Raw genomic sequence first — 23,676 nt, 5'->3', positions numbered from 1 at the left:
GCCCAGCTGAACCATTCAAGAAAGTTGCGGTGGGGGGGGGGGGAGGGGGTTCCAGGAACTGGGTCTCCACTGGCTCCATCCGCCTCCGCGGTGCTGCCCTTCTCTTCCCTCTAGACGCCAGGCTGGAAGGACAGCTTTTTTTTTTTTTTTTTTTTTTTTTTTTTTGAGTTCATGTTTTTAATTGGCTCAAATTACAAAGGTCCCCAAGGAGGCCCTGGGTGGCGGGGAGGCAACCTGGAGAGAACCTGGGAGAGGCAGGCTCCCTGCCAGCACCCACCACTCCCACCTGCCACCTACACCCCCACAAGTGCAAGTGGAAAAAGGTCCCAGACCCTTTAAATAATCCTAAAACACCGTGGTAAGAGAGCAGGTGGAGGAAGGGGCTCCTGCGCCTTCACACTGGTGACAAGGCTGCCCTGACTTCTGTCCTGCCCAGGGTCCTCCCCCACCAAGTCCGAGGTTCCCATTCCAGACCCCGGCCTGACCAGGTGGGGACAGCGGATCTCCTCTTCCAGGAGGCAGGGACGCCATGTAAACGTCGGCAGGATGGGCCCCACTGGCCTCAGCGGCAGAGTCAGATGCTTGAGCTCTCGACCTGCCCACAGCCAGGGCTCCCAGGCACAGTGAAGCGCGTGGAGGGTGGCAGCTTGGGGCCGAGGGGCTGCTGTGGGAGGAAGCTCCTTCCTCCCCACTGTTTGAGGCCAGGTCCTTTTGGGCAGCGGGAAGCCCAACGACCCCTCCTCTGGCTCTGGAGGCCGTGGCGACAGGACCCTGGCCCGCAGGGTGGGGAGGGGGCAAGCTCATGCCCGTGCACCCAGCTCTCCGATGCGCTGCCGCAGATGAAAGGCAAATTCAAACATGGTGGCTGCGAGGCTCTGGTGGATGAGGTACCGGGGTAGGCGGCCCTGGGGGAGGCGAGAAGTTCCAGGAAGGCTTGCCCTGGGCAGGGGCTCCCCCTCAACAACTGGCACCAGCAGGGGCTGCTCTGGGCCAGAACACAAGTGCAGCTCTGGAATGCAGCCTAGGCTGCCCTCCCCCCTCCCCCCTGGCAGGAAGAACATGCCGTGCTGTGCCCGGGGCTTGGCGTGAGTCACACAGACAGTCCTGGGAGGGGCGGGGCTGGCAGCCAGCCACCCTTCCTGGGGGCCTCCGGAGTCAGAGGTAAAAAGGGGAGGCACAGGCCCTCCGGCAACTCAGGGTGAGAAGACCATCTGGACCCTGCCCCCAGTTTTAGAGTAAGAAAGGAGGCGGCGAGTAGGGGAGGCTCCGAGCAGCGCAGGGAGTGCCCAAGGTCACGCAGCAGAGTCCCCTCCACTCCACAGCGCCTGCCTCGCAGCCCCCGCATGCCCACCTTGAGATCTGCATTAAGGATCCAGATGAAGGTGCAGACTCCAGGGTTACTGGCTGACTTGAGCACGATGAAGCCCCCAGGACCATTCTCTCCCCTGAGGAGAGAGGTACCAGTGGGGGACCTTGGAGCCAGGCAGAACCCCTGAGTCCCCCACCCCGCCCCATTCTTGGCCCACCCTGGACTGGGGTGGGAGAGGGAAGGGAGCTGCTGGTCCAGCAACCCCCTCGCTGCCTGAGCAGGGCCCAGGACGGGTGTCCCAGAGGCCACAGCATAAAGCCCTCCACCCCCACCTGCCATGTGACGCTGGAATCCTCCTACAACCGCCTGCCGATGTTTGCACACCCCCAGTGGCAGGGAAGCCCCAGCTCACCACCTTCCCAGCCCTCATCTAGTCGGTCCAGGGATTCTAGGTCCGCTCTAGTCCTGAGGGGGTGGGCTGGGTGGGCACTTCTCACCAGGGCCCAGCTCTGGGAGCGGTGCAGTGCCACTGGGCTCCGGGAGGGGGCGCCTTCTCAGGAGGCGTCAGGCCTGAGCTGTATGGTGCACATCCCATCTCCATTTAATTCGCCTACAGCTCCCCTGACTCCATAGATAAGGAAGCTGGCACCCAGAGGGGAAATGAGCTTGCCCATCACCCGGCAAGTCTGCGGCGGTGGCGAGACCAGAGCCCCAAGCTGACACTCAAAGAACAGTGCTCTCTGAGGAACCCCAGGACAGAAGGGGAAGAGTGGGGTATCTGGGAGGAGGTCACCTGCAGGGCTAGGATTAGACAGCAGGGGAATTGGAGGAGGCCCTGGAACAGGCAGCAGGAAGACTAAGGCCTCTTCCTTTGGAGGTACTTCCAAGCGCTGCGGGAGAAAGGCAAGGCCGCGGGACAGGCAGAAGGGGATGAAAGGGACCCGAGTCTCCTCAGGCAGGAAGTTGATGGCTCAGAACACGGAGCCTCCTGCTCAGGTCCCCCAGACCAGTGCAACCTCACGGCTCCCAGCCCCCTTCCCCGGGCTGGTCCCTATTCATCCCCATTCACGCTCTATCCTGGAGCTGCCCTCCAGCCTGGTGGTGGGTCCAGCCTCCAGCAAATAAGCAGGATTAGGGGCAGTGGGACTGCGGACAGGAAGGCAGCCTCGGCAGGAGAAAGTGCCCAGCTGTACACACCGACCCTGCCCTGTCCCCACAGCTACCAGGGGAGGGGCCGGCGTGGACCACCCCAGGCAAGGCTCAGCCCACCTGACATATTTGTGTGTCGGGGGCTTGGCGCAGTGGGTGGTGGCGATGCCCGATGACAGGTATCGGTCTCTGCGCCGCTCAATGCGTCGGACGTTCACGAAGTCCCTGGAGGGGGTAGGGTTAGGTCAGAGGGTGCCGAGAAGGTCCAAGGACAGGCGGCCTGGCTGAGAGGAGGGAGCCTGGGGGGCACTCACCTGGGGGAGACCACACCGCCCGCGGCCCCTGAAGACACATCGTAGGAGATGAGGGTGTTGTCTTCTACTCGTTGCAGGATCTGCGGGCGTCAGGGCAGACGTGAGGTGTATCCACCCCAGGAAAACCCCAGGGAAGGGTTCCAGCATCTCAGGAAAGCCCCAGGCCAGCCTGCTTTCCGCTCAGGTCCCTTAATTAAGAGCCATTCCCATTCATGGGCACTGGCTGGGCCAGGCGCTCTGAGCATTTCCTCTTTCCATTTTCCCCACCCTCTCCAGGAGGCACTAGTACCACCATCCCCATTTTGCAGATGGGGGAGCTGAGGCACAGAGCAGTCCAATGACGTGACCTGGGTCCCCTGGGGGTCACTGGTCATGCTGGGGTACAACTGCGCCCTCATCTGCCATGTCGCTCTGCCTCTGCCCTGAGGGGTGCCCAGGCCTGGCCCCCTGGCTCGGCTCACCTGGCAGGCTGTCACCGTCTTGTTCCACAGCACCATCCTCTCGGGCTGCAGGATCACCTCCTGGTACACCAGCTCCGCGGGGCAGGGCAGGAAGGTCTGGAGCAGGGCGGGCAGAGGGCTGGGTGGTGCCAGATGTACTCGGGCACACCAGCCCTTCCCTCCTGGTTGGGAGAAACCTGCCGGAGGGTCACCCTACCCCCGGGCTCTTTCCTGGGGTCCCAGGCAGAGCAGGAGGCTCCAGAACACCTCTTCCCTCACTCACCTTCAGGATGAAGGTCTTGCCATGAAAGGGAACCTCGATGGTGTACACAGTGTCCCCATATTCCTGTGGCAGGGACAGAAGGGTGGCCGGGAGGTGGGCAGAGGGCAGAGGGGAGCCTGGGAGGCAGGAATGGGTGACAGGCAGGGCAGGTTTTTAACAGCTCAGGGTAGAAAACTCCAGGAGTTTTGGGATATCTGAGCAGCCATTAAAGAACAGCGGTTCTGGGACCTCCCTGGTGGCACAGTGGTTAAGAATCCACCTGCCAATGTAGGGGACACGGGTTTGATCCCTAGTCCGGGAAGGTCCCACATGCTGCAGAGCCACTAAGCCTGCGAGCCACAACTACTGAGCCCACATGTCACAACTACTGAAGCCCACGCGCCCACACGCCTAGGGCCCATGCTCCACAACAAGAGAAGCCACCGCAATGAGAAGCCCATGCACTGCAACGAGGAGTAGCCCCCGCTCGCCGCAACTAGAGAGCCTGCGCGAAGCTATCTACAAAGACCCAACGCAGCCAAAAAATAAAAAAGTGGTTCTGCCTCCTTGCCTCCTTCACTGTTGGTGGGAATGTAAGTTGGTGCAGCCACTATGGAAAACAGTATAGAGATTCCTCAGAAAACTAAAATTAGAATTACAATATGATCCAGCAATCCCACTCCTGGGAATATACCTGGACAAAACTATAATTCAAAAAGATACATGCCACCCCTATGTTCATAGCAGCACTGTTCACAATAGTCAAGACATGGAAGCAACCTAAATGTCCATCAACAGATGAATGGAGATGTGGTACATATATACAATGGAATACTACTCGGCCATAAAAAAGAACGAAATAATGCCATTTGCAACGACATGGATGCAACTATAGATTATCATATAAGTGAAGTAAGTCAGAAAGAGAAAGACAACTACCATATGATATCACTTATATGTGGAATCTAAAATATGGCACAGATGAACCTGTCTACAAAACAGAGACAGACTCACAGACATAGGGAACAGACTTGTGGTTGCCAAGGGCGGGTAGGGGGAGGGAGAGGGATGGACGGGGAGTTTGCAGTTGGTAGATGCAAACTATTACATTTAGAATGGATAAACACCAAGGTCCTACTGTATAGCACAGGGAGCTATCTTCAATATCCTGAGATAAACCATAATGGAAAAGAATATAAAAAAAGAATGCGCATATGCGTATAACTGAGTCACCTTGCTGTACAGCAGAAATTAACACAACATTGTAAATCAACTACACTTCAATAAAAAAAAACAACAACAGTGGTTCCGACAAATGTTCCGCAATGAGGAGAGAAAGGCTTTTGATATCAAGTTTAAAGGCAGGAGCACAGCTGCGGCTGCAACCACGAAGGACCGTGTCTCCAGGCCGACAAGGGCTGCCAGAGGAACTGGCCAGAGAAAGGGATGAGGATGTTTTCCCTCTGTTTTCCAAGCTCTCTGCCATCTTTTTAGATAATACTGTTTTGACCATGAAACAAAACACCAGACACAGGGCCGAAGCCTGGCTTCCCCTTCAAAGCTGGAGCCGAGGGAGCAGAGCAGGAGGGGGTGGGGGTGGGGGAGGGGAAGCAGGGGGAGGGGCGGTGGAAATGTCCAATGCAGCCCAACCAAGTGGTTGACCCCAGGGCTCAGCCCCATCTCCTGGGGTTAGGAATATGGTTCCAATCCATGCAATCTTTGGGCTTATTTCTCAGGCCTCAGAAAAGGGAGGGAAGGGGCCTCCCTGGTGGCACAGTGGTTAAGAATCTGCCTGCCAATGCAGGGGACACGGGTTCGAGCCCTGGTCTGGGAAGATCCCACACGCCACGGAGCAGCTAAGCCCGTGCACCGCAACTACTAAGCCTGTGCTATAGAGCCCGCGAGCCACAACTACTGAGCCCGAGTGCTACAACTACTGAAGCCCGCGCGCCTAGAGCCTGTGCTCTGCAACAAGAGAAGCCACTGCAATGAGAAGCCCGCGCACTGCCACGAAGAGTAGCCCCCGCTCGCCGCAACTAGAGGAAAGCCCACGAGCAGCAATGAAGACCCAACGCAGCCAAAAATAAAATAAATTAAAAAAAAAAAAAAAAAAAAGAAAAGGTAGGGAAAACTCCCCACAGGAAAACTCTCAGGATCAGGTGGGAGACAGGTTTCTTACATTATTCTTCTCAAACTTCCAGTTCTCCTCCTGGGCCAAGATCTGGTCCACCACCGCCATAGCCTCCTTCCCCTGGAGGATGTACTCCCGTTCCTGGCCAGGGATGGGAGTCAGGAAGGGGTCAGCCTGGGGTCTGCACCCCACCTGCTCTTTCTGCACCGGGCTGGGTGGGAAGCCTGACTCAGCCAGATGTCCAGATGCCGGGTCTGGGCTGGTCTCCCGGGCCCTGCGGGCTTCCTGGGACCAGGTGCCGTGGCTGCGGCTGCTACCCCCAGGCCCCGGGCAGGAAACCTAGAGGAAAGCCCACGAGCAGCAATGAAGACCCAACGCAGCCAAAAATAAAATAAATTAAAAGAAAAGGGAGGGAAAACTCCCCACAGGAAAACTCTCAGGATCAGGTGGGAGACAGGTTTCTTACATTATTCTTCTCAAACTTCCAGTTCTCCTCCTGGGCCAAGATCTGGTCCACCACCGCCATAGCCTCCTTCCCCTGGAGGATGTACTCCCGTTCCTGGCCAGGGATGGGAGTCAGGAAGGGGTCAGCCTGGGGTCTGCACCCCACCTGCTCTTTCTGCACCGGGCTGGGTGGGAAGCCTGACTCAGCCAGATGTCCCGATGCCGGGTCTGGGCTGGTCTCCCGGGCCCTGTGGGCTTCCTGGGACCAGGTGCCGTGGCTGCTACCCCCAGGCCCCGGGCAGGAAACAGACCAGTGGGCCTGACCGACAGTGGGGCAGACACCCAGATGGACACGGACTGGCATTCAGGCTGCCTAAGGTCTACCCTCCGCTGGGAAGCCCCTGCCCACCCGGCTGAGCTCAGCACTGGCCCCTCCTCCAGGGTGCCCACCCGGGGCGGGGTAGGCAGCCAGATACCTGGGCAGAGAAGCCTTTCTTCCCAACAACTTCTTCATCTGATTCACTGTCAGACCCTGCAGAAAACAAGCAGAGGACAATGGGAAGAGGTGGAGAGAGCGGTGGGGAGGTCGGGGTACAAGTGCAATGGCGTAGGGGTATGAAAGCGGGTGTGGCAGAGGGCTGCTCGCTTTCCCCGGGGAGCTGACACAAACAGAAAGAACAGACCCAGCCAACGCCCCTCCCCGAAGGCAGTTCTCCCACCCACCAGCCCGCACCTGCAAAGGATTCTGGGGGTGAATAGAACTGGCCCTCGGACAGGGCGCTGGAGAAGAGCAAGGGTCCTCGGGCGACAGCAGCCTGGGCAGCAAGATACCCTGGGGGAGCAGACGTGGGCAGCCATCGCCCCAGACCAAGGACAGTCATGCCCCAGCAGCCTGGGGTCCCCCGGCCCAGGCTCACCCTAAGGCTCCTAGAGGCAGAGCTGGCAAGAGAGCTCAGAACTGGCTCTCATGCCCGAAACTCTCCTCTCCTGGGTGGGGGTGACCCTCACTGCACCCCCTCAGCCCCCAGCACTCACATCGCTCCTCCTCAGCCTCCTGGGGTAGGACTTTGAAGTCAAGGAACCAGGTCTCCAACCAGGCGAGGACGAAGGAAACGATAGGGAGCAAGTAGCCGAAGGCCCCTTTGCTGAGCAGCTGTGGAGGGAGGGGGCTGAGCTCCACAGCAGGGAGTCACCTCAAACCCAGAGCCTCACCCTGGGGCTACCAACTCTGGCCTACACCCCACTCCTGGTACCAGCCGTGAGGACCCTCTGTGGCACATGCCTGTGAGATGGATGGATTAATGAGTTCTGCAGCAGGATAAACTAAGGTTAGGCTGGGGGAGGAACTTTCCGTCCTTGGGGTTGCAGCAGGGCAAGTGGGGAAAGCCAATGAAGATGATCCCTTAGAAATCTCAAAGGACAGGATTCCCCCTCACCCCGACCCTGACAACAGGGTCAGACACCCCAAATCAGAGGAGCGGTCCCTTCTTGGGAGAAGCCCATCCCTCAGGCCAGATGACCACCAGACCAGCCAGACCCTGAGCCACTGACCTCAGAGAGGATGACCTTGACAATGAGGAATGCACTGGACACCAGCGTGGTGACCTGCCCAGGGGAGGGAAGGAGGAAGAGAGCGAACACAGAGGCTGGGGAGTGAGTCCTCCTCCATCCCATCTCTTGCGCCAGCCCCGCCAGGGCCCGAGAGCTGCCAGGAAAGTGGCATCTTACCGCAATCACCCACCAGTGCCGGAGCCGCAGCACAGCATAGCCCAGGAGCAGTCCGGAGAAGCGGAAGAAGGCCAGGACCTGGTGTGGGGGGCCGGGGAACCATCACGGGCAAGCCAATGGCCCGACCCCTGCTGAAGGCTGGCCTCCCCCTCCAGTCCTGCTCCCTGACGTTCCCTCCACATGGTGTACACACCCCAGGAGAGAATGGCCGAGGCCAAGTCGGCGTTTCTTTGGGGATGATCTGGATGTGACCTTCTTGGATAGGGGTCTCTTGTCTTCCCCTCCCATTTGGGGCTCTCTGAAGGTGGGGCCTCATTTAGGAACCCGTTTGAATACTGAGGGTTCCCTGAAGATAGGAGCAAGTCTCCCTGATCAGATCAGGATGTGTGTTGCGAGAAGAAGAGAATCAAGCGACAGAGTCACGCTCCTATGCCCTCTCTGTCCCCAGGATCTCCAAGGCCACTCACAAAGATGTCAAAGAAGGAGGTTTTAAAGCTGTAGTGGATGATCTCCTGCTCCAGGTTCTTCTGGATGCCTGTGTTGGTCTGGAAGAGAGAGATGTGGATTGCTCTGCAAGCAGAACCAAGTCCCCAGGGCTGCCCCTTGTTCTCCCAGAGGGGGAGGGGGCGGGAGGGGGAGAAGGGAGAACTGGGAGGAGAGGCTGTAAATGCTCAGCTACCACCCAAGAAGCCCCCGAGGCAGCAGGGGAGCTCAGCCAGGGACCTGAGACCCCAGCACTATGACTGTTTCTCTAAGGATCCAGGCAGCCCAGACAGGCGGGGCTAAGCTGAGCCTCAGACACTCGCGGGCACACTGCCCAGGAAGAGGCAGGCCTGGAGGGCCTCGGGGCTGTGCAGGAGAGGCGATGAGCCCTATGCGGGTAGGTAGGGCTGGCACACAGGGTGCTGGGAGCATGCCTCTCACATAATTTCATCTCCCTCCCACCACTGCGCTGCTCTATCTTCCCAGCCAAGCATCCATCTGGGGTGATGGGGGCCAGGGGTGGGCAGTGGTGTCAGACGGAGCCCCAGGTGGCAAATCAATTGATTAGGTTTGTGCTTAATGGGCAAAATCCATCATGCTGCTAGAGAAGATGGCATTCAGAGTGAAGCAGACTGGTCCCTGCCCCTGCCCCTGCCCTAGCCACCCACACATTTTCAATGGGACCCCTGAGACCCTGGCTGGGGAGTGAGGGGTCTGGATGGACACCGAGAGCTAGAGCAGCCTGAGGTTTCAGCGGGAATGGGGTGGCAGGCTTATGCCTCTGCAGGTGGGGCACCAGCCCCCGGAGAAGGGGGGCACAAGGAGACTCTCAGGAATGGGGCCTGGGAGCCCTGAAGGGGAAGACCCTGCACACCTAGACCGGGGCTTCTGATCTCCGGCAGATGATATGAATTGGGGCAGTGGGGCTTGGGGGGCTTGTTAAAGATAGATGTTCAGACACTGGGTCTGAATCTCAGGCTGAGCTGAGCATCCAGAATGGTTATAAAACTCCCAGGTGATTGATGCTTGGGGCAGGAGCCAGCAATCTGGACAGCCCCTCGCTGAACTTCGAGCCCCTGGCACACCCCCACTGAATGCCTCAACCTCAAGACCGCTCTGAGCCCTGTGGAGTCTGACACCATGCTGCCCCTGGCCTGACACCCCACCCGGCCCCAGCTCGGTCCGCCTCTTTCTCCTCTTACTCCTGGAGCTCCCTCTTGGGCTCCACGGCCCCTCCCACCCCTAACAGCCCCTGTCCCTCAAGCTCTGTCTTCCACCATTTTTCTCTTTACAGAGAACTCTCCCTCTGCCTGGGTACCCGCCTGCCCACTGCGTGAGGACTCAGGACAGTGGAGTTCCAGCCCCTGCTTTGCCACGGGCTATGAGACCTTGGCACAGGTCTTATAACCCGGCCAGGATCGTTGCATCCACTGGGCAACACACAGTCTGTTAGAAAATTTAAAATACATATGCTCCAAAATATGAAAATAAGATGACAGAACTGAAAATTAATAAAATTTCAATTAAGTGTCTACCGAGTGAAACATTATGTTGATTCTATGAACTATTAAATCCAGCACTCTGAAATTTTTCATCACATTTGAAAACAATCTGGAGGTTAGATTTTCGCACTTTGCAAGAATTCTCAAGTCTGCATGATGACTGCTAAGCTATTACAGCCAATATAGCCAGAGAGTTTCAAAAGTAAAATTATGAAAAATTTTTTTCAGCTCTTTTCTGGCAAGAAAATATATATACTGAATGAAGGATGTGGGTGAATTTTAGTGCCTGCTTTGAGATGCTGCACGGGACCTTAAAAAGCAAGAATGTCTAAGACCTCGGAAGCTCTTCAAGTGGCCCTGAACCTTGCTGAGCCTCAGCTCTCTCATCGGTAAGACGGTCCCGAAGGCCCTGTGGCTGTGGCTCCTTCTCGCTGAAGGTGCCAGCTCATCCCTGTGCACAAAGGACAGTCACCCTCAGAGCCCTGCCTTGCTTTCCAGCTCAACACGCCTGGAATCAAACTTACCCTCTTCACCCCTAAGCCAGCCCCTTCTCCAAATTCATTTCTAGCACGAGTCATTCTCCTGACACCTGAGCTTGCGATCTGGAGGACGGGCACCTGCCATTCAGAACCCTGACCCACTTTGTACAAGGAGAACAGGGGGTCTCAAAGAGGCTGAGTCCCTTGCTGAGGTCACACAGTTACTACGGAGGAGAAGCTGGCACGGGACCAAGCCTGGGATGCCCTGTTCCACGGCTCCTGCCTCTGTGTCAGGTCTTGCTCTGCCCCGTTAGCACCCGGGGATTAGGCCCCACCACCAGCTGGCCAAGCACTGCACAGGGGGAGAAGGGGGCAGACCCTGCCCCGACAGGCAGCTCCGCCTCCAGACTGCCAGGTGGCATCTCACCAAACCCAAGGGGCCAAACTGGGGGGCAGTGGAAGAATGCCCCAAGTGGGGAAGGAGAGCTGGGCACCACTGGGAACTGGGAGTTTTTACTGGTTGCTCCCCACTGTATCCTCTGCTTTTAGCACAGCATCTGGGACACAGCAGGGGCTCAAAAATGTTTGTTGAATGAATGAATGAATGAATTGAGCCAGAGAGTAATGTAGAGCAGAAAGAAGACAAAGGTTTCAATAGTTCAACCAGAGTCCTCTGGGCTCCCTCCTCCTTTCTCAAGAGTGTCCACTAGGGGGCAGTATGGCGCAAAGGTCAAGAGCGCGAGCTCTGGAGCCAGAGTCTGGGTTCAAACCCTGCCGCCTTCACATACTTGCTGACGGACTTCAGATAAACGACTCAGCCTCTCTGAGTTTCTTTCTCTGGAAGATGAGAACAGCTATTCTTATCATCTCATTCTTCCTTTTACCTGGAAATCAACAGTCCCCCACCCCGCCCCCCCCAGAGGCAACCCTCCCATACGGCAGATGGAGTAACTGAGGCCCAGGGCAACCCCCACAGTGCGGCTTGTGCCTCCAGCCTTGGCCCCACTCACGTTCAGCTCAATGATCCAGAGCAGGGAGATGAAAAGCAGGTCGAAGGTGACAAAGAGGCAGAAGGTGCGGCGGACGTCGGAGATGGCCCGGCGCTTCTCGCGAGGCGGCGGGAGGAAACGCGAGGAGAGGCTCTGGCTGTGGGACAGCGAGGCGCCGAGGGAGGCCACGGCTGGCAGGCTGCGCTCCAGGTCGCGGGCCGGCTCCCCGGACAGCTTGCTCATCCTGGCGGCCCCCACCTCCAGGCAGAGAGGGCCGGGCCTCAGCGGCACGGCTGCGGGAAGACGACGGGGCGGCTGGCTCAGGTCCTGCATGTCAGGGTCCTGGAGGGCCCGGTCACCTCCCTCGTCCCTTCCCACGCAGCCCCCGGGGACCCCGTTTGCTCCCAAACACATCTGCCCCTCAGCCCCAGCCTAACCCGGTGGCCCAGGGCCCCCTCTGCCTAATTTCCCACTGTGGCCTGACTTTCAGGCGGGAGGGGTCTGAGCAACCCTCTCACTCTGTCCCGCTTCTACACCCGCCATCCCCGGCAAAGTCTTGCAGCCCCACGGTCACCCCTGGAGGCCTCTGGGATCCTCCCCGATGTCTGGGGGCACAGCCTGCTCCTGCCAAGCGCTGCCCTGTGGTTCAGCCTCTGGGCCTGCCCCCACCCCCAGGAGAAGTCAGTCCCAAGCTCTGTTCTTTGTTTTCCAAGCACAAAGCCACATTCCCTCCCAGCAGCCAGCCCTACCCTCCCACCCCCTAATCCATGGCGACTGGGAGGGACTTCCTAGAGCAGAGTGCTCTGTGCTGGGGGCGGGATGGCGGGATGACATCTTCATCTCCAGCTATGTCCCCACCACTGCCACCTCAGGCCTACCCAGCACGGCTCTCTCCCAGTGCTCCAACTTGCTCCTAATGGGCGCGTCTCCAGGCTTCCTCTCCCCGGGCAGCAACCACTTCTCCACACGACAGCCAGAGAAAGCTTTTCAGAACATGAATCAGATCCTGCCATTCCCCACTTACAGCCCTTCAAGGGCGCCCCCCTGGTCTGAGGATAACGGCACCCTCCTCGCGATGCCCTCGCAGGACGTGGCTCTGCCTGGCTCCTCTTACCACTCCTCTCACAAGGCACGGGCCCCGTCTCACTACGACGGCCACCCGGGCCTTCTAGGTCCCTACACGTGGCAGCCCGGTCCTGCCTCGGGGGCCTTAAACCCAGCTCTCGGGGCTGGGTGGAATGTTCTCCCCAGTCCTTTCAACGGGCAGCTCCAAAGCCCTTTCCTCAGAGCCTCCCACCCTCCTGTCCCCAGTCCCAGTTAATTTACGGGGCTTTACCTTCTTCAGTGAACTCTCACCATCTGAAACCATCTTACTGACTGTTCTGCAAACTCCACGGTGCAGGCCTTTATCTGACTTGGTCCCTGCTGTCTCCTAGGACCTAGCACAATGCTGGCACTTAACAGGTGCTGAATAATTGACTGTTGAATAAATGGATGACCCAGAGGGTCTCCCGGCCCTCAGCTCCATGCTACATGGTAGAGAGGACCAGGGCAAACCCAGCCACTACCCAAGGTTCGCCCAGAGCTCCAGTGCCCACAGAACACTGTGCCCATGGCCGTGTTTCATGCCCACACAGGGCAGGATGGTTCCTCCTATTCTTCAGATAAGACAGCCAAGGCTCCGAAGGGGTGAATGGACCTACCCATCCCTTACCTGCCTGTGCAATCATGAGGCTGAACTCCTCATGAACCCTAGAGACAAAAGGGGCCCTGGAGCACTCCCTCCCTGCCATGCAGGCCCCAGGCCTAAGGTCTCTGCTCTACCAATTTGCTGGCAGGGGCCCTCAGAGGCCCTGTGTCCTGCGCGGGGGAAGGAAAGGTTTAGTCTAGAGCCAGAGAAGAGCTGATGCAGTGTAGTGGGGCCTGAGTTTCTGGGACCCCATCCATCAAGGGTCTCCCTGAGTATTCTCACACGCCAGCACGAGGGGGCAGCTTTGGGGGCCAGTGGAAGGGGAGCCCTAGATCTTTGTGCTTGATCCCGGGAAGGCAAGATCTAACCAGTCTCCCCTCCAGATTCGCCGTCCCCTCCATGCCTTTGCTATGTCTGCTACCTTCCAGGCCCCACTCCATCTACTAAGTCCAAAACAAGCCCCCCCGTATGTGGCCAGCAGGGGGTTCTGAGCAAGCCGGATCACCCAACCCTCTGCCTCTGCGCCAGCGGACACAGAGCTGACTGTTCTCAGCAGAGGCACCAGCCCAAGGCCATCCCCCCACTACCACACTCTTAGGATCCCCGTGACAAGCTCACCTGGAGGGTATTGAAGGAAGGCCGGGCCCAGCTCTGGAAGGTGGCAGTCAGAGGAGGGGATGTGACAGGCTGCAGGCAATGGGACCCCCCAACGTCCATCAGATGGATCTGGTACCAGACTGCACACTCAGCGCATCCCTCACCGAGACAGGGCCGCAGCCCCAGGGCGGATGACATTTGCTTGTCTCTAACAGCCCTTTCGTCTCCTGCCAGACCTGTCTCCATCTCGCCTCCCCCTTTCTGTCTCTCTCATAAGCTACCTCTCTACCTTTCTTTAGAAGTGTCTCTGTACCCTCTCCCACGTCCATCTTTATTTCGCCCCCTCTCCGGGTCTTCCTCTCCATCTCTCTCCCATCTGTGAGTCTCTCTGCACCCCCATCGGATCAGTCTCTCTCATGCTTCTCTCTCTCTCTCCTCTTTTCTACCTGCCTTCCCCTCTCCCTCTTCCCTACCTCATGGCAGGGCGCTGTGACTTCCCGCTCCCAGTCTGCTCCCGGGTCTGTCTGGCTTTCCCCCTGGCTTTCCCCCTCCCTCTCTGGGGACAGGACTTGGGTGGCAACAGCTTGGGCGTGAGACACACTCAGAGTGGCAATAGCACTGACACTCACACACCCAGATATCCCTGTGGAAGCGAGAGAGACGGGGGCTGAGAGCAGAGGTATTGGGGGAGCCCGGGCGAGCTGCGGACGCAGGGATGCGAGGGAGCCGACCCCGGGAGCTCTGAAGCAGGGGTGGGGGCGGCTGGCCAAGAGGCAGAGAGAGAAGGGTTCTACGTTACCCTCCCCCAGGAAAGAAACTCCGGGTCCAAATAAGCAAGAGCTGGCAGAGTAGAATGGGCACTGGTCAGGAGTTAAGACCTGAGCCCCAGTTTGAGGGCAGCCACTAACCCTGAATAACTTTGGGCAAGTCCTTCTTAGCAAACCTCCGTTTCTCTATGTGGGAAAAAGGTCCATGGTTTAACTTAAAACGAAACAGCAACAAGAAAACCTTACTTAGAATCTCAATATACGGGAATTCCCTGGTGGTCCAGTGGTTAGGACTCTGTGCTTTCACTGCCGAGGGCCTGGGTTCAATCCCTGGGCGCAGCCAAAAAAAAAGAACCTCAATATAGAAAACAGATAAAAGCAGGACTGTATGGGTCCTGCCACAAGACGCGGCCACAGAGAGCCCCACCGGTCAGCCTTTCCTCAGACTCCATTCACGGTCACCCCTGAGGCGCCCCCTTGGGCGTGGTTGGAAAATAACTCATTCAGACGACTTCAAAAGGCTTCTGAGCTCCCTCGGCCACCTGCCAGTCTAAGAGGTGAAAGCCACCTTGGCCTGGAACTGCCCTGACCCTGGAGGGTGGAAGGTGGCAGCTGCGGGCAGAGCAGCTCGGCCTGGCCTCCGCCCGCCGCCCCCACCCTCCTGACCGGGGAGGCGGGGGGAGCAGGAAGAAGTGTCAGGAGGCTGGAGGCCACCCAGCCCCCTGGGAGCAGCGCCCCTGCCAAGCCCACCACCTGCTGTCACCGGCCCTTCCCAAGCGCCTCGCGTCGGGAGTGAAGCAGCACGTGTGGCGTGAAGCAGTCCGCCTGGGCTGCCTGCAGACTTGACACTTGATGTGCTTGCGGAAGCTGAGCTGCTGAGGCTTGCGGAGAGCGGCGGGGAGGGAGGGGAAACTGGAGGTTTTATCGTTCTCGGTCTGAAGGGAAAGAGGGGTGGGGAGGAGTGGGCAAAGCAGGTCTCTGGGCCCAGGGAAAGCTCAGCGGGCAAAGGCGAGGGGTGGGCCCTCACACCCCCTCCCAGGCCTTCTCTTACTGGCCCCAGGAAACACTAGCCCGAGTGCAGCAGGAGCTCTGGGTGGGGCCCAACTCAGCAGACAGCAGCAGGCAGCTAGTACTGTGCAAAGAGAACAGGACTCTGCGGCCAGGGCTCAAGTCTCAGTCTGCCCTTACCAGCCATGCGACCCGGGGCAAAGAGAACCGTTCTGAGACTCGGTTTCTTCAGCTGCATTAAATAAAGGGAACGATAATATACTTAATGCCATAGAACTGTCCACTTGAAAACGTCCGAAACGGTAAATGTTACGCTGTGTATGCGTTACCACGATAAAAAAGGCAGCAATAATGGCTACCGCCTCAGGCTGGCATTTATGTACAGGTCGGGAGAAGGATGGCAGGTGCTTGGTCGGTAGGGGTGGAAATGGAACCAGCAGCTGGCAAGGCCGTCCAGGTGAGAGGGAGATTAAGTGGGGTGCGGGAGGGGGTGGGGCTTACACACTACAGTAGTAAAATCACCCCCAAAGGCCTGAGTTCAAATCTGAGCGCCACAGTTCTCCGGCCTGGTGACCCAGGGCAAGCAGTCCAAGCCTTCAGCCCAGGTTCCCTCATCTTGTGCACTAAGGGCCCAGCTACTGCAGCTCCAGGCAAATGTGTCTCCCCAGGGAGGGGCTGGGGCGGGAGGTGGGGGGCTGCCCTGGCTCCCGGCACAGGCTCTGGAGCGGGGGTCCTGGGACTGATCTCTGATACTACCCTTTCCCACTGGTGCCTGCTCCCCCCACCCCTGCCTCCCCCAAGGTCCAATCTCCACGGTTCTTAGGTGGCAGGGGCACAGACAGGGCCCTTCCCAGGCCTCAGTCACAGCCCAGGCCAGAAGCTCCAGCCATCTCTCGGCTCCCGGCGGCGTTTCCTGGCCAAGGCAAGTCTGCAATGTGAGCAATGTCCCTCCCTCACTTACTCAGCAAGCCTCCAAGGCTGCACCTGGAAACGGGGGATACCTGTATTGAGCCTGGGCCACCTGGCGGATCCGAGGAGACAGTGGCGCGTGGGGAGCACGTGGGACAGCAGCTGGCACCACAGAGTAAGCGCGCCATAGACGTCAACCACGGCCACCAGGCCACCACCTCTGAGGTCCTCTCACCCTCTCCCTCTGCCCAGCTTCCCATAGAGGGCTGGGCCAAGCCGCACAGCTGTGCTCTGCGACCCCAGGGGACAAGTCTCATCTATATCCACAAATGATTCTCACTTCGGAGCAGTGCGGCTCCTCCAAACCCTCTCCCCAGACTGAGGGGACAGGAGACACGGGCTCAAAACACATCCGCCATGCTGCATTGCTCAGGAAGCGCTGGCACTAGCCACGGGGGCTTCCCTGAGAGGTCCCTAACTCAGCACAAATCAGGAGGAATCGGTGAAGCCAAGAAAGGACTGATGTCAAGCCAGGAGAAGATTCAAACCCTGGATTCTCACCTTACTAGTCACTGAACCTCTCTGTGCCTCAGTTTTCTCCCTGTAAAATGGGGGTAACAGTAGTACCTACTTCTTGGAGGTATTATAAGGATTAAGTGACTTATTATACATAATGGTCCCGAACAGTCCCTGACGCAGAGTGATCGCTGCGGAAGGGTGAGCGAACGTGACACCCCTGCCTCTTCTTTGGCGGAAACACAGCCTTGAGCTCTGACTGCCTCTGGGAGACGGCTTCAGGCCAGGGCTGGGGTTGCTCTGGATCAAGCCCCTGTTAATGCCCAGGTTAATGGGGAATCCACAGGGGGGCAGGAGGCAGAGGCTCTGCGTGCAGAAGACGTTGGCCTTGGCCTGTGTCCTGCCGCTGGCCGGCCTGGGCGGAAGCTGGCTCGGGGATGGAGGACAGCAGACCGAACAGGCCTGCAGACCATCCACAAGAAACAAATCTGGGCTGGCAGTGGCCCACGCTGGCCCCCTGCAGACATCCTCTCCTTTACTCACTGCACCCGCTACCAGAAGCTGTGGAGATGAGGAGACTGAAGCTCGGAGAGGCCTGCCTACAGCCCCCCAGCCTGGATGGGGCAGAGCTGACCCCAAGGGCACGTGGGCTTCCCTCAGTGCTGGGCTGGGACCCAGTGAACCCAAACGTGGCTGCCTCCAGAGCCTGCGCTGGCTGGGGAGCGAGGTGTCAAAAGACCCCAAAGAGCTTAACGGCCACCCAGGCAGGGCCTGTGGAGAGCCCAGCGCCCTCCGCTCCACATCCGAATGATCAACAAATCCTTCAAAGTCCAGCCAGTAGCTGCCACTGCTTGCCACTACCATCACCCTGCCCGAGCCACGTCTCTCACCTGCTACAGCTTCCTGACCGCCTCCTTGTCCTCGTCCCAAGTCTGTTCTCAACGCAGCAGTCAGAGGGATCCCAGTAAAGGTCAGACCACACCTCCCAACGCCCCGAACCTCCAACAGCTTCCAGCTGCCCCAGAGTAAAAGCCCAAGTCCCCACCCTGGCCTGTAAGCCTCCTCTTCCCCTGGCCTCCTCCCCTGGAACCCTCTGCTCCAGCCACACCAGTCCCTCACTGTTCCCTGGACACACCAAGCATGTTCCCACCCCTGGACCCTTGTTCCTGCTGTCCTGTCTGTTCCTCCCCTAGGTCTCTGTCATGTCCCCTCCCTCCATTCTGGTCACTCAGGTCCCTTTGGAGAGGGCTTCCCTGAACACGCTCTTTAGCCCCACCCTCCACCCCCTTACCCTGCTTTATTCTCCTTCACAGCACACATCACCCCAGACATATTATACGTTTGCTGGGCTGTTGCCTGCCTGCCTTCTTCCACTGGAACAGGGACTCCCACGCTCTGCTCACTGCCGCGTGCCCAGAACGGTACCAGGCTCACAGTAAACATTCACGAAGTGTGCTGAACGACGACTTCCAGCCTCTCCTGCAGCATCACATGCACAGGTGCACGTTCACACCCAGCCCTGGAAGAGCGGCCCCACCTGTCCAGCCTCTCCTGCAGCATCACATGCACAGGTGCACGTTCACACCCAGCCCTGGAAGAGCGGCCCCACCTGTCCAGCCTCTCCTGCAGCATCACATGCACAGGTGCACGTTCACACCCAGCCCTGGAAGAGCGGCCCCCCCTGTCCAGCCTCTCCTGGAGCTGGACTCCACCCTCTCTTGGTGTTTCGTGCTGCCCAGAGCCCCGGCACCTCCGCTACCAACGGGCAAGGGGGACTGGTTTCCTGGGCACCCTCAGGCAGGGTGGCGGCTCCCCTCTCTTCCTTGAGCCCCAACTCACAGAGAGAAGACTGGGTGAGGAGTTAAATCCCTCAGATAGCAAGGGTCCCCAGCACTCCTCTCTTGCCATGGGGTTCATACCCCTCCCCCAATACTCTCCAGATCACTGGCTGCTCCCAGGACACACCATGGCCAGCTGGTCTCCCTCTGTGCCTCCCGTCCCTCTGTTTCCCCATTTTGGAATGACCTCCTCCCCCTGGGGGGAACGCCAACTCTTCAGAGACCAGTTCACAAGGCACCTCCCAGGAAAACGTCACCCTCAGCCTCAGGCTTCCCCAAGCCCAGGTCTCGGGACTCTGCCTCAGCACTCCCCTCCCAACACGCTAGACTTGAGCCTCAAAGTCATCTCTCCTTAAGCCCTTGAGGCCCAGTCACAGTGTCTGGCCATACGTGGCACAAATCTAGTAGGTTCACTGGCCTGTGGATCTGTAATGCCTACCCTGGAACAAGGGAAAGGGTGTGGGTTTGGGGGTTGGTCAGCAGACCTGGAGTTGAAAGCCCAAGGCCATTCTTTATTAGCCTGTGTGCCCTTGACCAAATCACTGAGTCTCTCACCTGTAAAATGGGGATGGTAGAGTGCTCGCTTCACAGAACTACTGAAAGGATTAGACATAACACCTGCAACGTGCCTGTGTTTGAATAACAGTAGCTATTACTACACTTAGGGGCCACAGTGTTAGAGGCAGGGCCCTGCGCCGGGCACGTGTAGCACGGCACTCTGCCCAAACGGAGGGTCCATCAGTACTGCTAGATGGTAGGATGGGCCCTGACCTCAGGGAGCTGCTCGCCCAGGAAGGTACACATTAGGCTCTCCTGTAGTTCAGGGCTCAGTGGCCCATGCCATCAGCCTCGACACAGCTGGCTTACTGGCACCTACTCTGTCCCACCCAGAGGGCTTGGGAAGTTCCCTGGAGAAGTAGGAGTTTAAGGAGAGGAGGACACGGCAGCAGTGACAAATAAGATATCAAAGCCCAAGACAGGCTCTGTTTCTCCCTTCCTTTTGGGGAAGTGGAGAGGGTACAGTCAAGCCAAGGAAACATATTCATCACTGTACACTCCCTACCCCTCCCCAGCCCAGAAGGCTCTGACGGTACAGTTTACTGGAAAATCCTAACAAACTGAGATCTACTCAGCCCTCCAGTTCCCTCTACATGCCAGGCCCTGTTAATGTTGGAGATGCCCCCTGCTCTGTGATTCTCTGACCCCTGGCCTCAAGGGCTGGTGAGTCAGGCCCCACCCGACCCCTTGGTGCTGTTGGATAAAAATGGGGGTTAATGAGGTCAAGTTCTCAAGCTCAGTCTGGAAAGAGCCAATCATCTTCCAGGGCGATCTCAGTCCTATCAGCCTACTTGAGGGAAGGGCTCTGCAGGGGTGGGGGTGATTCAGAACAGACTCCTCCCAGCACCAGCTCTGACCAGACAAAAGCCAGGATCAGCCTCTTCCCAGGCAGGAAAAGTGCAGAGGGACACATAACGGGCCGGATGGGATGCCTTCCTTGTCCCTTATCCCACTGATGTGGCAGCTGCCCCTTTGAGGGCTGGGAGCCTGAGGCAGTTTCTGGGAGACAGCTGTGGACCTGGAGTCAGAAGATGGTTCCTTAAGTTCCTGCTGCGACACCTCCCAAGTCTCAGCTTCCTTGTCTGTAAAATGGGGCCAACCATCTCTACCGTTCAATGCAATAAGTGTGAGCTGTCAAACGTACAGGATTTTTGGCCTCACCCACGCCCCCCTCCTCCAAACAAGTCTAGGTGTGGGAGAGCTCAGTTTACCGCAGCACGAGAACTGAGAGTGTACGGTGTGCCAGACACTGTGCTGGTCCCTGGGGCCATTCAGGGGCTCCGGGTCTGGTGAGGGAGGCTGACAGATAAATGTACAGTGCCATGCTGTGATCAGCACTTTCAGGGAGGAATGAACAAAGGACCGTGGGCTCCCAGAGAAGGGAGCATCTGACCCAGGCTAGAGTGGGTGAGGTCAGGAAAGCCACAGGGAGGAGAAGCCATTTGACCCAGGCCTCCGCATCTCCCAGCTGGAGGCAAGGAAGATGGGCATTCCAGGCACTAACAAAAGCCCAGATTCAGGTTTAAAGCACAGGCCCAGCCCACAGGAGTGCATGCTTACCCTACCCTAGGGACCTGTCCCCAAACACGGGTACCAGGCCTCCAGACCTCCCCAGGGCATGGTCCCTACAGGGGACACTTCTTCATGGGGACACTTCTTCATGGCCAGGTGAGGAAAGGAATCCCCAGCCTTGGCAGCGGAGACTGTCTCTGCCCTCCTGCCCGCCTCAGCCCCCTCCCCTGCAAGAGCTCTCTATTCAGAGGACCCAGCTCTCCATTCTCTGAGCCCACCCTGGTCTCTACCTCCTTCTGGTAAACTCATTTTCTCGCTCTGAGGCCCCTCACTAATTGTCAGCTCCTCTGGAAAGCCATCCTTGGCCTTTTTCTTGCTAGGGTTCCCAGACCTCTGTGTACATTTCTCTAGAATTAATGCTTGCCATGTAACATTTATCCATTTCCAGATTCATTTCTTGAGCAGAAATGACAAAGAGTCATTGAGACATGACAAAGAGTCATATTCATTGACAAAGAGTCAGGCTTTGGGGCTCTGGGACAGAATGAGACGTAAGCCATGTCAACTGTCCTCAAGCACTTTATAAAATTAAAAGTTATACCCACTGTTCTATATTATTCTTATGTAAACAGAAATAGCTAACACTCATTTACTGAGCACTCATGTGCTCACTGTTTTAAGCCCTAAACATACACTATTTCATTTAATGCTCACAATAACTGTCAGGTAGGCACATTACTATCTCCATTTGACAAATGAGGAGACCGAGGCAGTGACTTCATCAAGATCACAAAACAGTATCAGAACGCAGGAAGTCTGATTCAGGAGTCTGTATTGTCAGTCATCATGCCATTACAGACGGGTGCTGCAGGGACTCAGATGGGGCAATATTTAGCCTTGGGGGTGGTGGGGGGGAAGGTGATCCAGAGGTGATGCTGCCTTAGCAGAGCACTGAAGGACAAGCAGAAGGTAGCCCAGCAGGTAAGAGGAGAAGGGGCTTTCAGGCAATGGGGCTGGTGCATGCAAAGGCATGGAGACACAAAAGGTGTGGACAAGCGCATCCTGCAATGCCATATTATTGGACCTTAGGGTACACATAGGGTAGGGAAGAGGTCAGGTCATTGAGAGCTCTGTAAATTGTGCTAAAGATTCAGTCTTTCCCATAGGCAATGGGAAACCATCAAAGGGTTTCAAGCAAGGAAGTGACATTATGAGATGTGTTTCTAAAGGATCATAAGAGGCACTTCCTGGTGGCGCAGTGGTTAAGAATTCGCCTGCCAATGCAGGGGACACGGGTTTGATCCCTGGTCCGGGAAGATCCCACATGCTGCGGAGGAGCTAAGCCGGCGCGCCACAACTACTGAGCCTGCGCTCTAGAGCCTGCGCGCCTAGAGCCGGTGCTCCGCAACAAGAGAAGCCACCGCAATGGGAAGCCCTCGTACCGCAACGAAGAGTAGCCCCCACTCACCGCAACTAGAGAAGGCCCGCGTGCAGCAACGAAGACCCAACGCAGCCATAAATAAATAAATTAATTAATTTAAAAAAATAAAAGTAAAGGATCACAAGAGTTACAGTTTGGAGGCTGGGTTGCAGGCAGCCATGATTGGAAGTTGCTGGGAAGTCATTGCAGTCATCCTGGTGAGAAACACATCAACAAGGGTGGTAACAAAAGAGTTAGAGGCACAGGACCAGGTGTGAAGCATGTTCAGGTCACCTCTTAGATTTGGGAATTGAGAAAGAAGAGGAAGTATAATTCTCAGGTTTCTGGCTGGGATGGGGTGGTAGAGAAAGAATGAATCTGCAGGGGAAAAGAGCAGCAGTTCAAGTTCAGACGAAGTGAGTGGAGCTGTACAACCGGTAGCTGGATGGCCAAGTCTGAGGCTCCAGGGAGGGGCACTCCCCTGAAGATATAGATCTGGGCGCGTTTCGGGTATTTAGGTGGTGTAACGCTGAAGCCACGGAGTTGAAGAGACCACCCAAATTCAGTGTACAGAGTAAGGGACTGGGCAAGAGAGGAGAATGTGAAACGGTATTTCTACAGTCAGAGAAGTAGGAAGAAAATAAGGGGGTGCTGATGCGGAGGAAGCCAAAAAAGGGGGAGAGAGGCACGTATCAACTACTTCAAATACGAGTTAGTATGCACCTCTAAGAACTCAAGAAAGATACTAAAGGGCCCTTCTGATGTCAATTAGGAAGTCATTCACTGCCATTTCCAAGGAAAGTTGAGGGAGACCGGATGACAGTGAGACGCAGACCTACAGTAACTTGTAGATATATTCCTCCTCATTCTCAGGCCCTGACCCCTCCCTATATCCAACTCCTGCCCTTTAATACCCAGATACCGCCCACTCGCTTCTCCGCTCACAAAGAAGAGGTAGGCTTTGGAGGCCGATCCGGGACGCCCTTCCCGGGCTCTCTCGAGTGGGCGGGGCCGCGGACAGTCAGTGCCCGAGACCCTCGAACCCGGCGCGGGGTGGAGCAAGGCCAAGCAGAGGAAGGGGGCGGAACCTGGGGCGCAGGGGGTGTGGGAAGGGTCGGACGGAACTATGAACGGACACCGGCTAGAGAGGCGGGATCTGCTGGCAAGACGTAGCCCTCGTACCACCACCCGGTCCCTCTGACCTCTCGCGGACCCACCTGCTCCATGTCAGCCACGGCCCCAGTTCTTCTTAGCCACAGCCGCAGCCGGTCTCCGCGGCCCCAGCAGCTCCTCCGAGAGGAAGGGGATCTCCCGGCGGCGCCACTTCCGCCACTGAGTCCGCCCCCGAGAGCGAACGTACGTAGGACTGCAGCCCCGCCCCCAAGCCCTCGGGCCCCACCCCCCAGGGGCGGAAGTGGGGGTTGCAGCTCAAGTTAGGCCTGAAAGGATCTTCCTAACGGTAGGGGAGTTGGAAAGAAGCCCAGGGACATCATCCTTATTGTGCCACATAGGCCTGGCACTGTGGAGAAAAAAGGGGATCTTCCTGAGGGGAGGCCTGTGGGGCTGGGGGACAGGCCCTTTGAAGGAATCCAGTTACTCTTGAAGGACTCCTCTTTCCCCCTCTGCCTCTT

The 23,676-nt window shown here is 57.5% G+C and overlaps 1 protein-coding gene across 3 annotated transcripts; it reads right to left on the bottom strand.

The window, feature by feature from the left end:
* Positions 1–586: 586 nt before the first annotated feature.
* STARD3 (StAR related lipid transfer domain containing 3) lies at positions 587–23,362 on the bottom strand. Of its 3 annotated transcripts, XM_055082560.1 has the most exons (17): positions 14,531–14,589; positions 13,539–13,607; positions 12,109–12,213; positions 11,252–11,523; positions 8,245–8,322; positions 7,778–7,855; positions 7,601–7,654; positions 7,085–7,202; positions 6,783–6,881; positions 6,526–6,581; positions 6,072–6,164; positions 3,496–3,558; positions 3,234–3,329; positions 2,773–2,852; positions 2,579–2,683; positions 1,352–1,445; positions 587–905 (listed from the first exon to the last, which is right to left on the bottom strand). In XM_055082560.1, exons 4-17 carry the CDS (start codon positions 11,471–11,473, stop codon positions 801–803), a joined length of 1,341 nt encoding a protein of 446 aa, XP_054938535.1. In that variant the 5' UTR covers positions 11,474–11,523; positions 12,109–12,213; positions 13,539–13,607; positions 14,531–14,589; the 3' UTR covers positions 587–800. The 3 variants fall into 3 exon arrangements, with proteins under 3 accessions (XP_054938535.1, XP_054938534.1, XP_028340187.2); XM_055082559.1 differs by lacking the exons at positions 587–905; positions 1,352–1,445; positions 2,579–2,683; ... (2 more) ...; positions 3,496–3,558; positions 14,531–14,589 and adding exons at positions 22,198–22,260; positions 23,263–23,362 and having other exon boundaries at positions 6,027–6,164; positions 12,109–12,187; XM_028484386.2 differs by lacking the exons at positions 587–905; positions 1,352–1,445; positions 2,579–2,683; ... (2 more) ...; positions 3,496–3,558; positions 14,531–14,589 and adding exons at positions 22,094–22,260; positions 23,263–23,356 and having other exon boundaries at positions 6,027–6,164.
* Between the last annotated feature and the right edge of the window lie 314 nt (positions 23,363–23,676).

Source organism: Physeter macrocephalus, unplaced genomic scaffold, assembly GCF_002837175.3.
Source record: "Physeter macrocephalus isolate SW-GA unplaced genomic scaffold, ASM283717v5 random_167, whole genome shotgun sequence".
NCBI classification, from domain to species: Eukaryota; Metazoa; Chordata; class Mammalia; order Artiodactyla; family Physeteridae; genus Physeter; species Physeter macrocephalus.
This window is presented reverse-complemented; position numbering and strand designations above follow the sequence as displayed.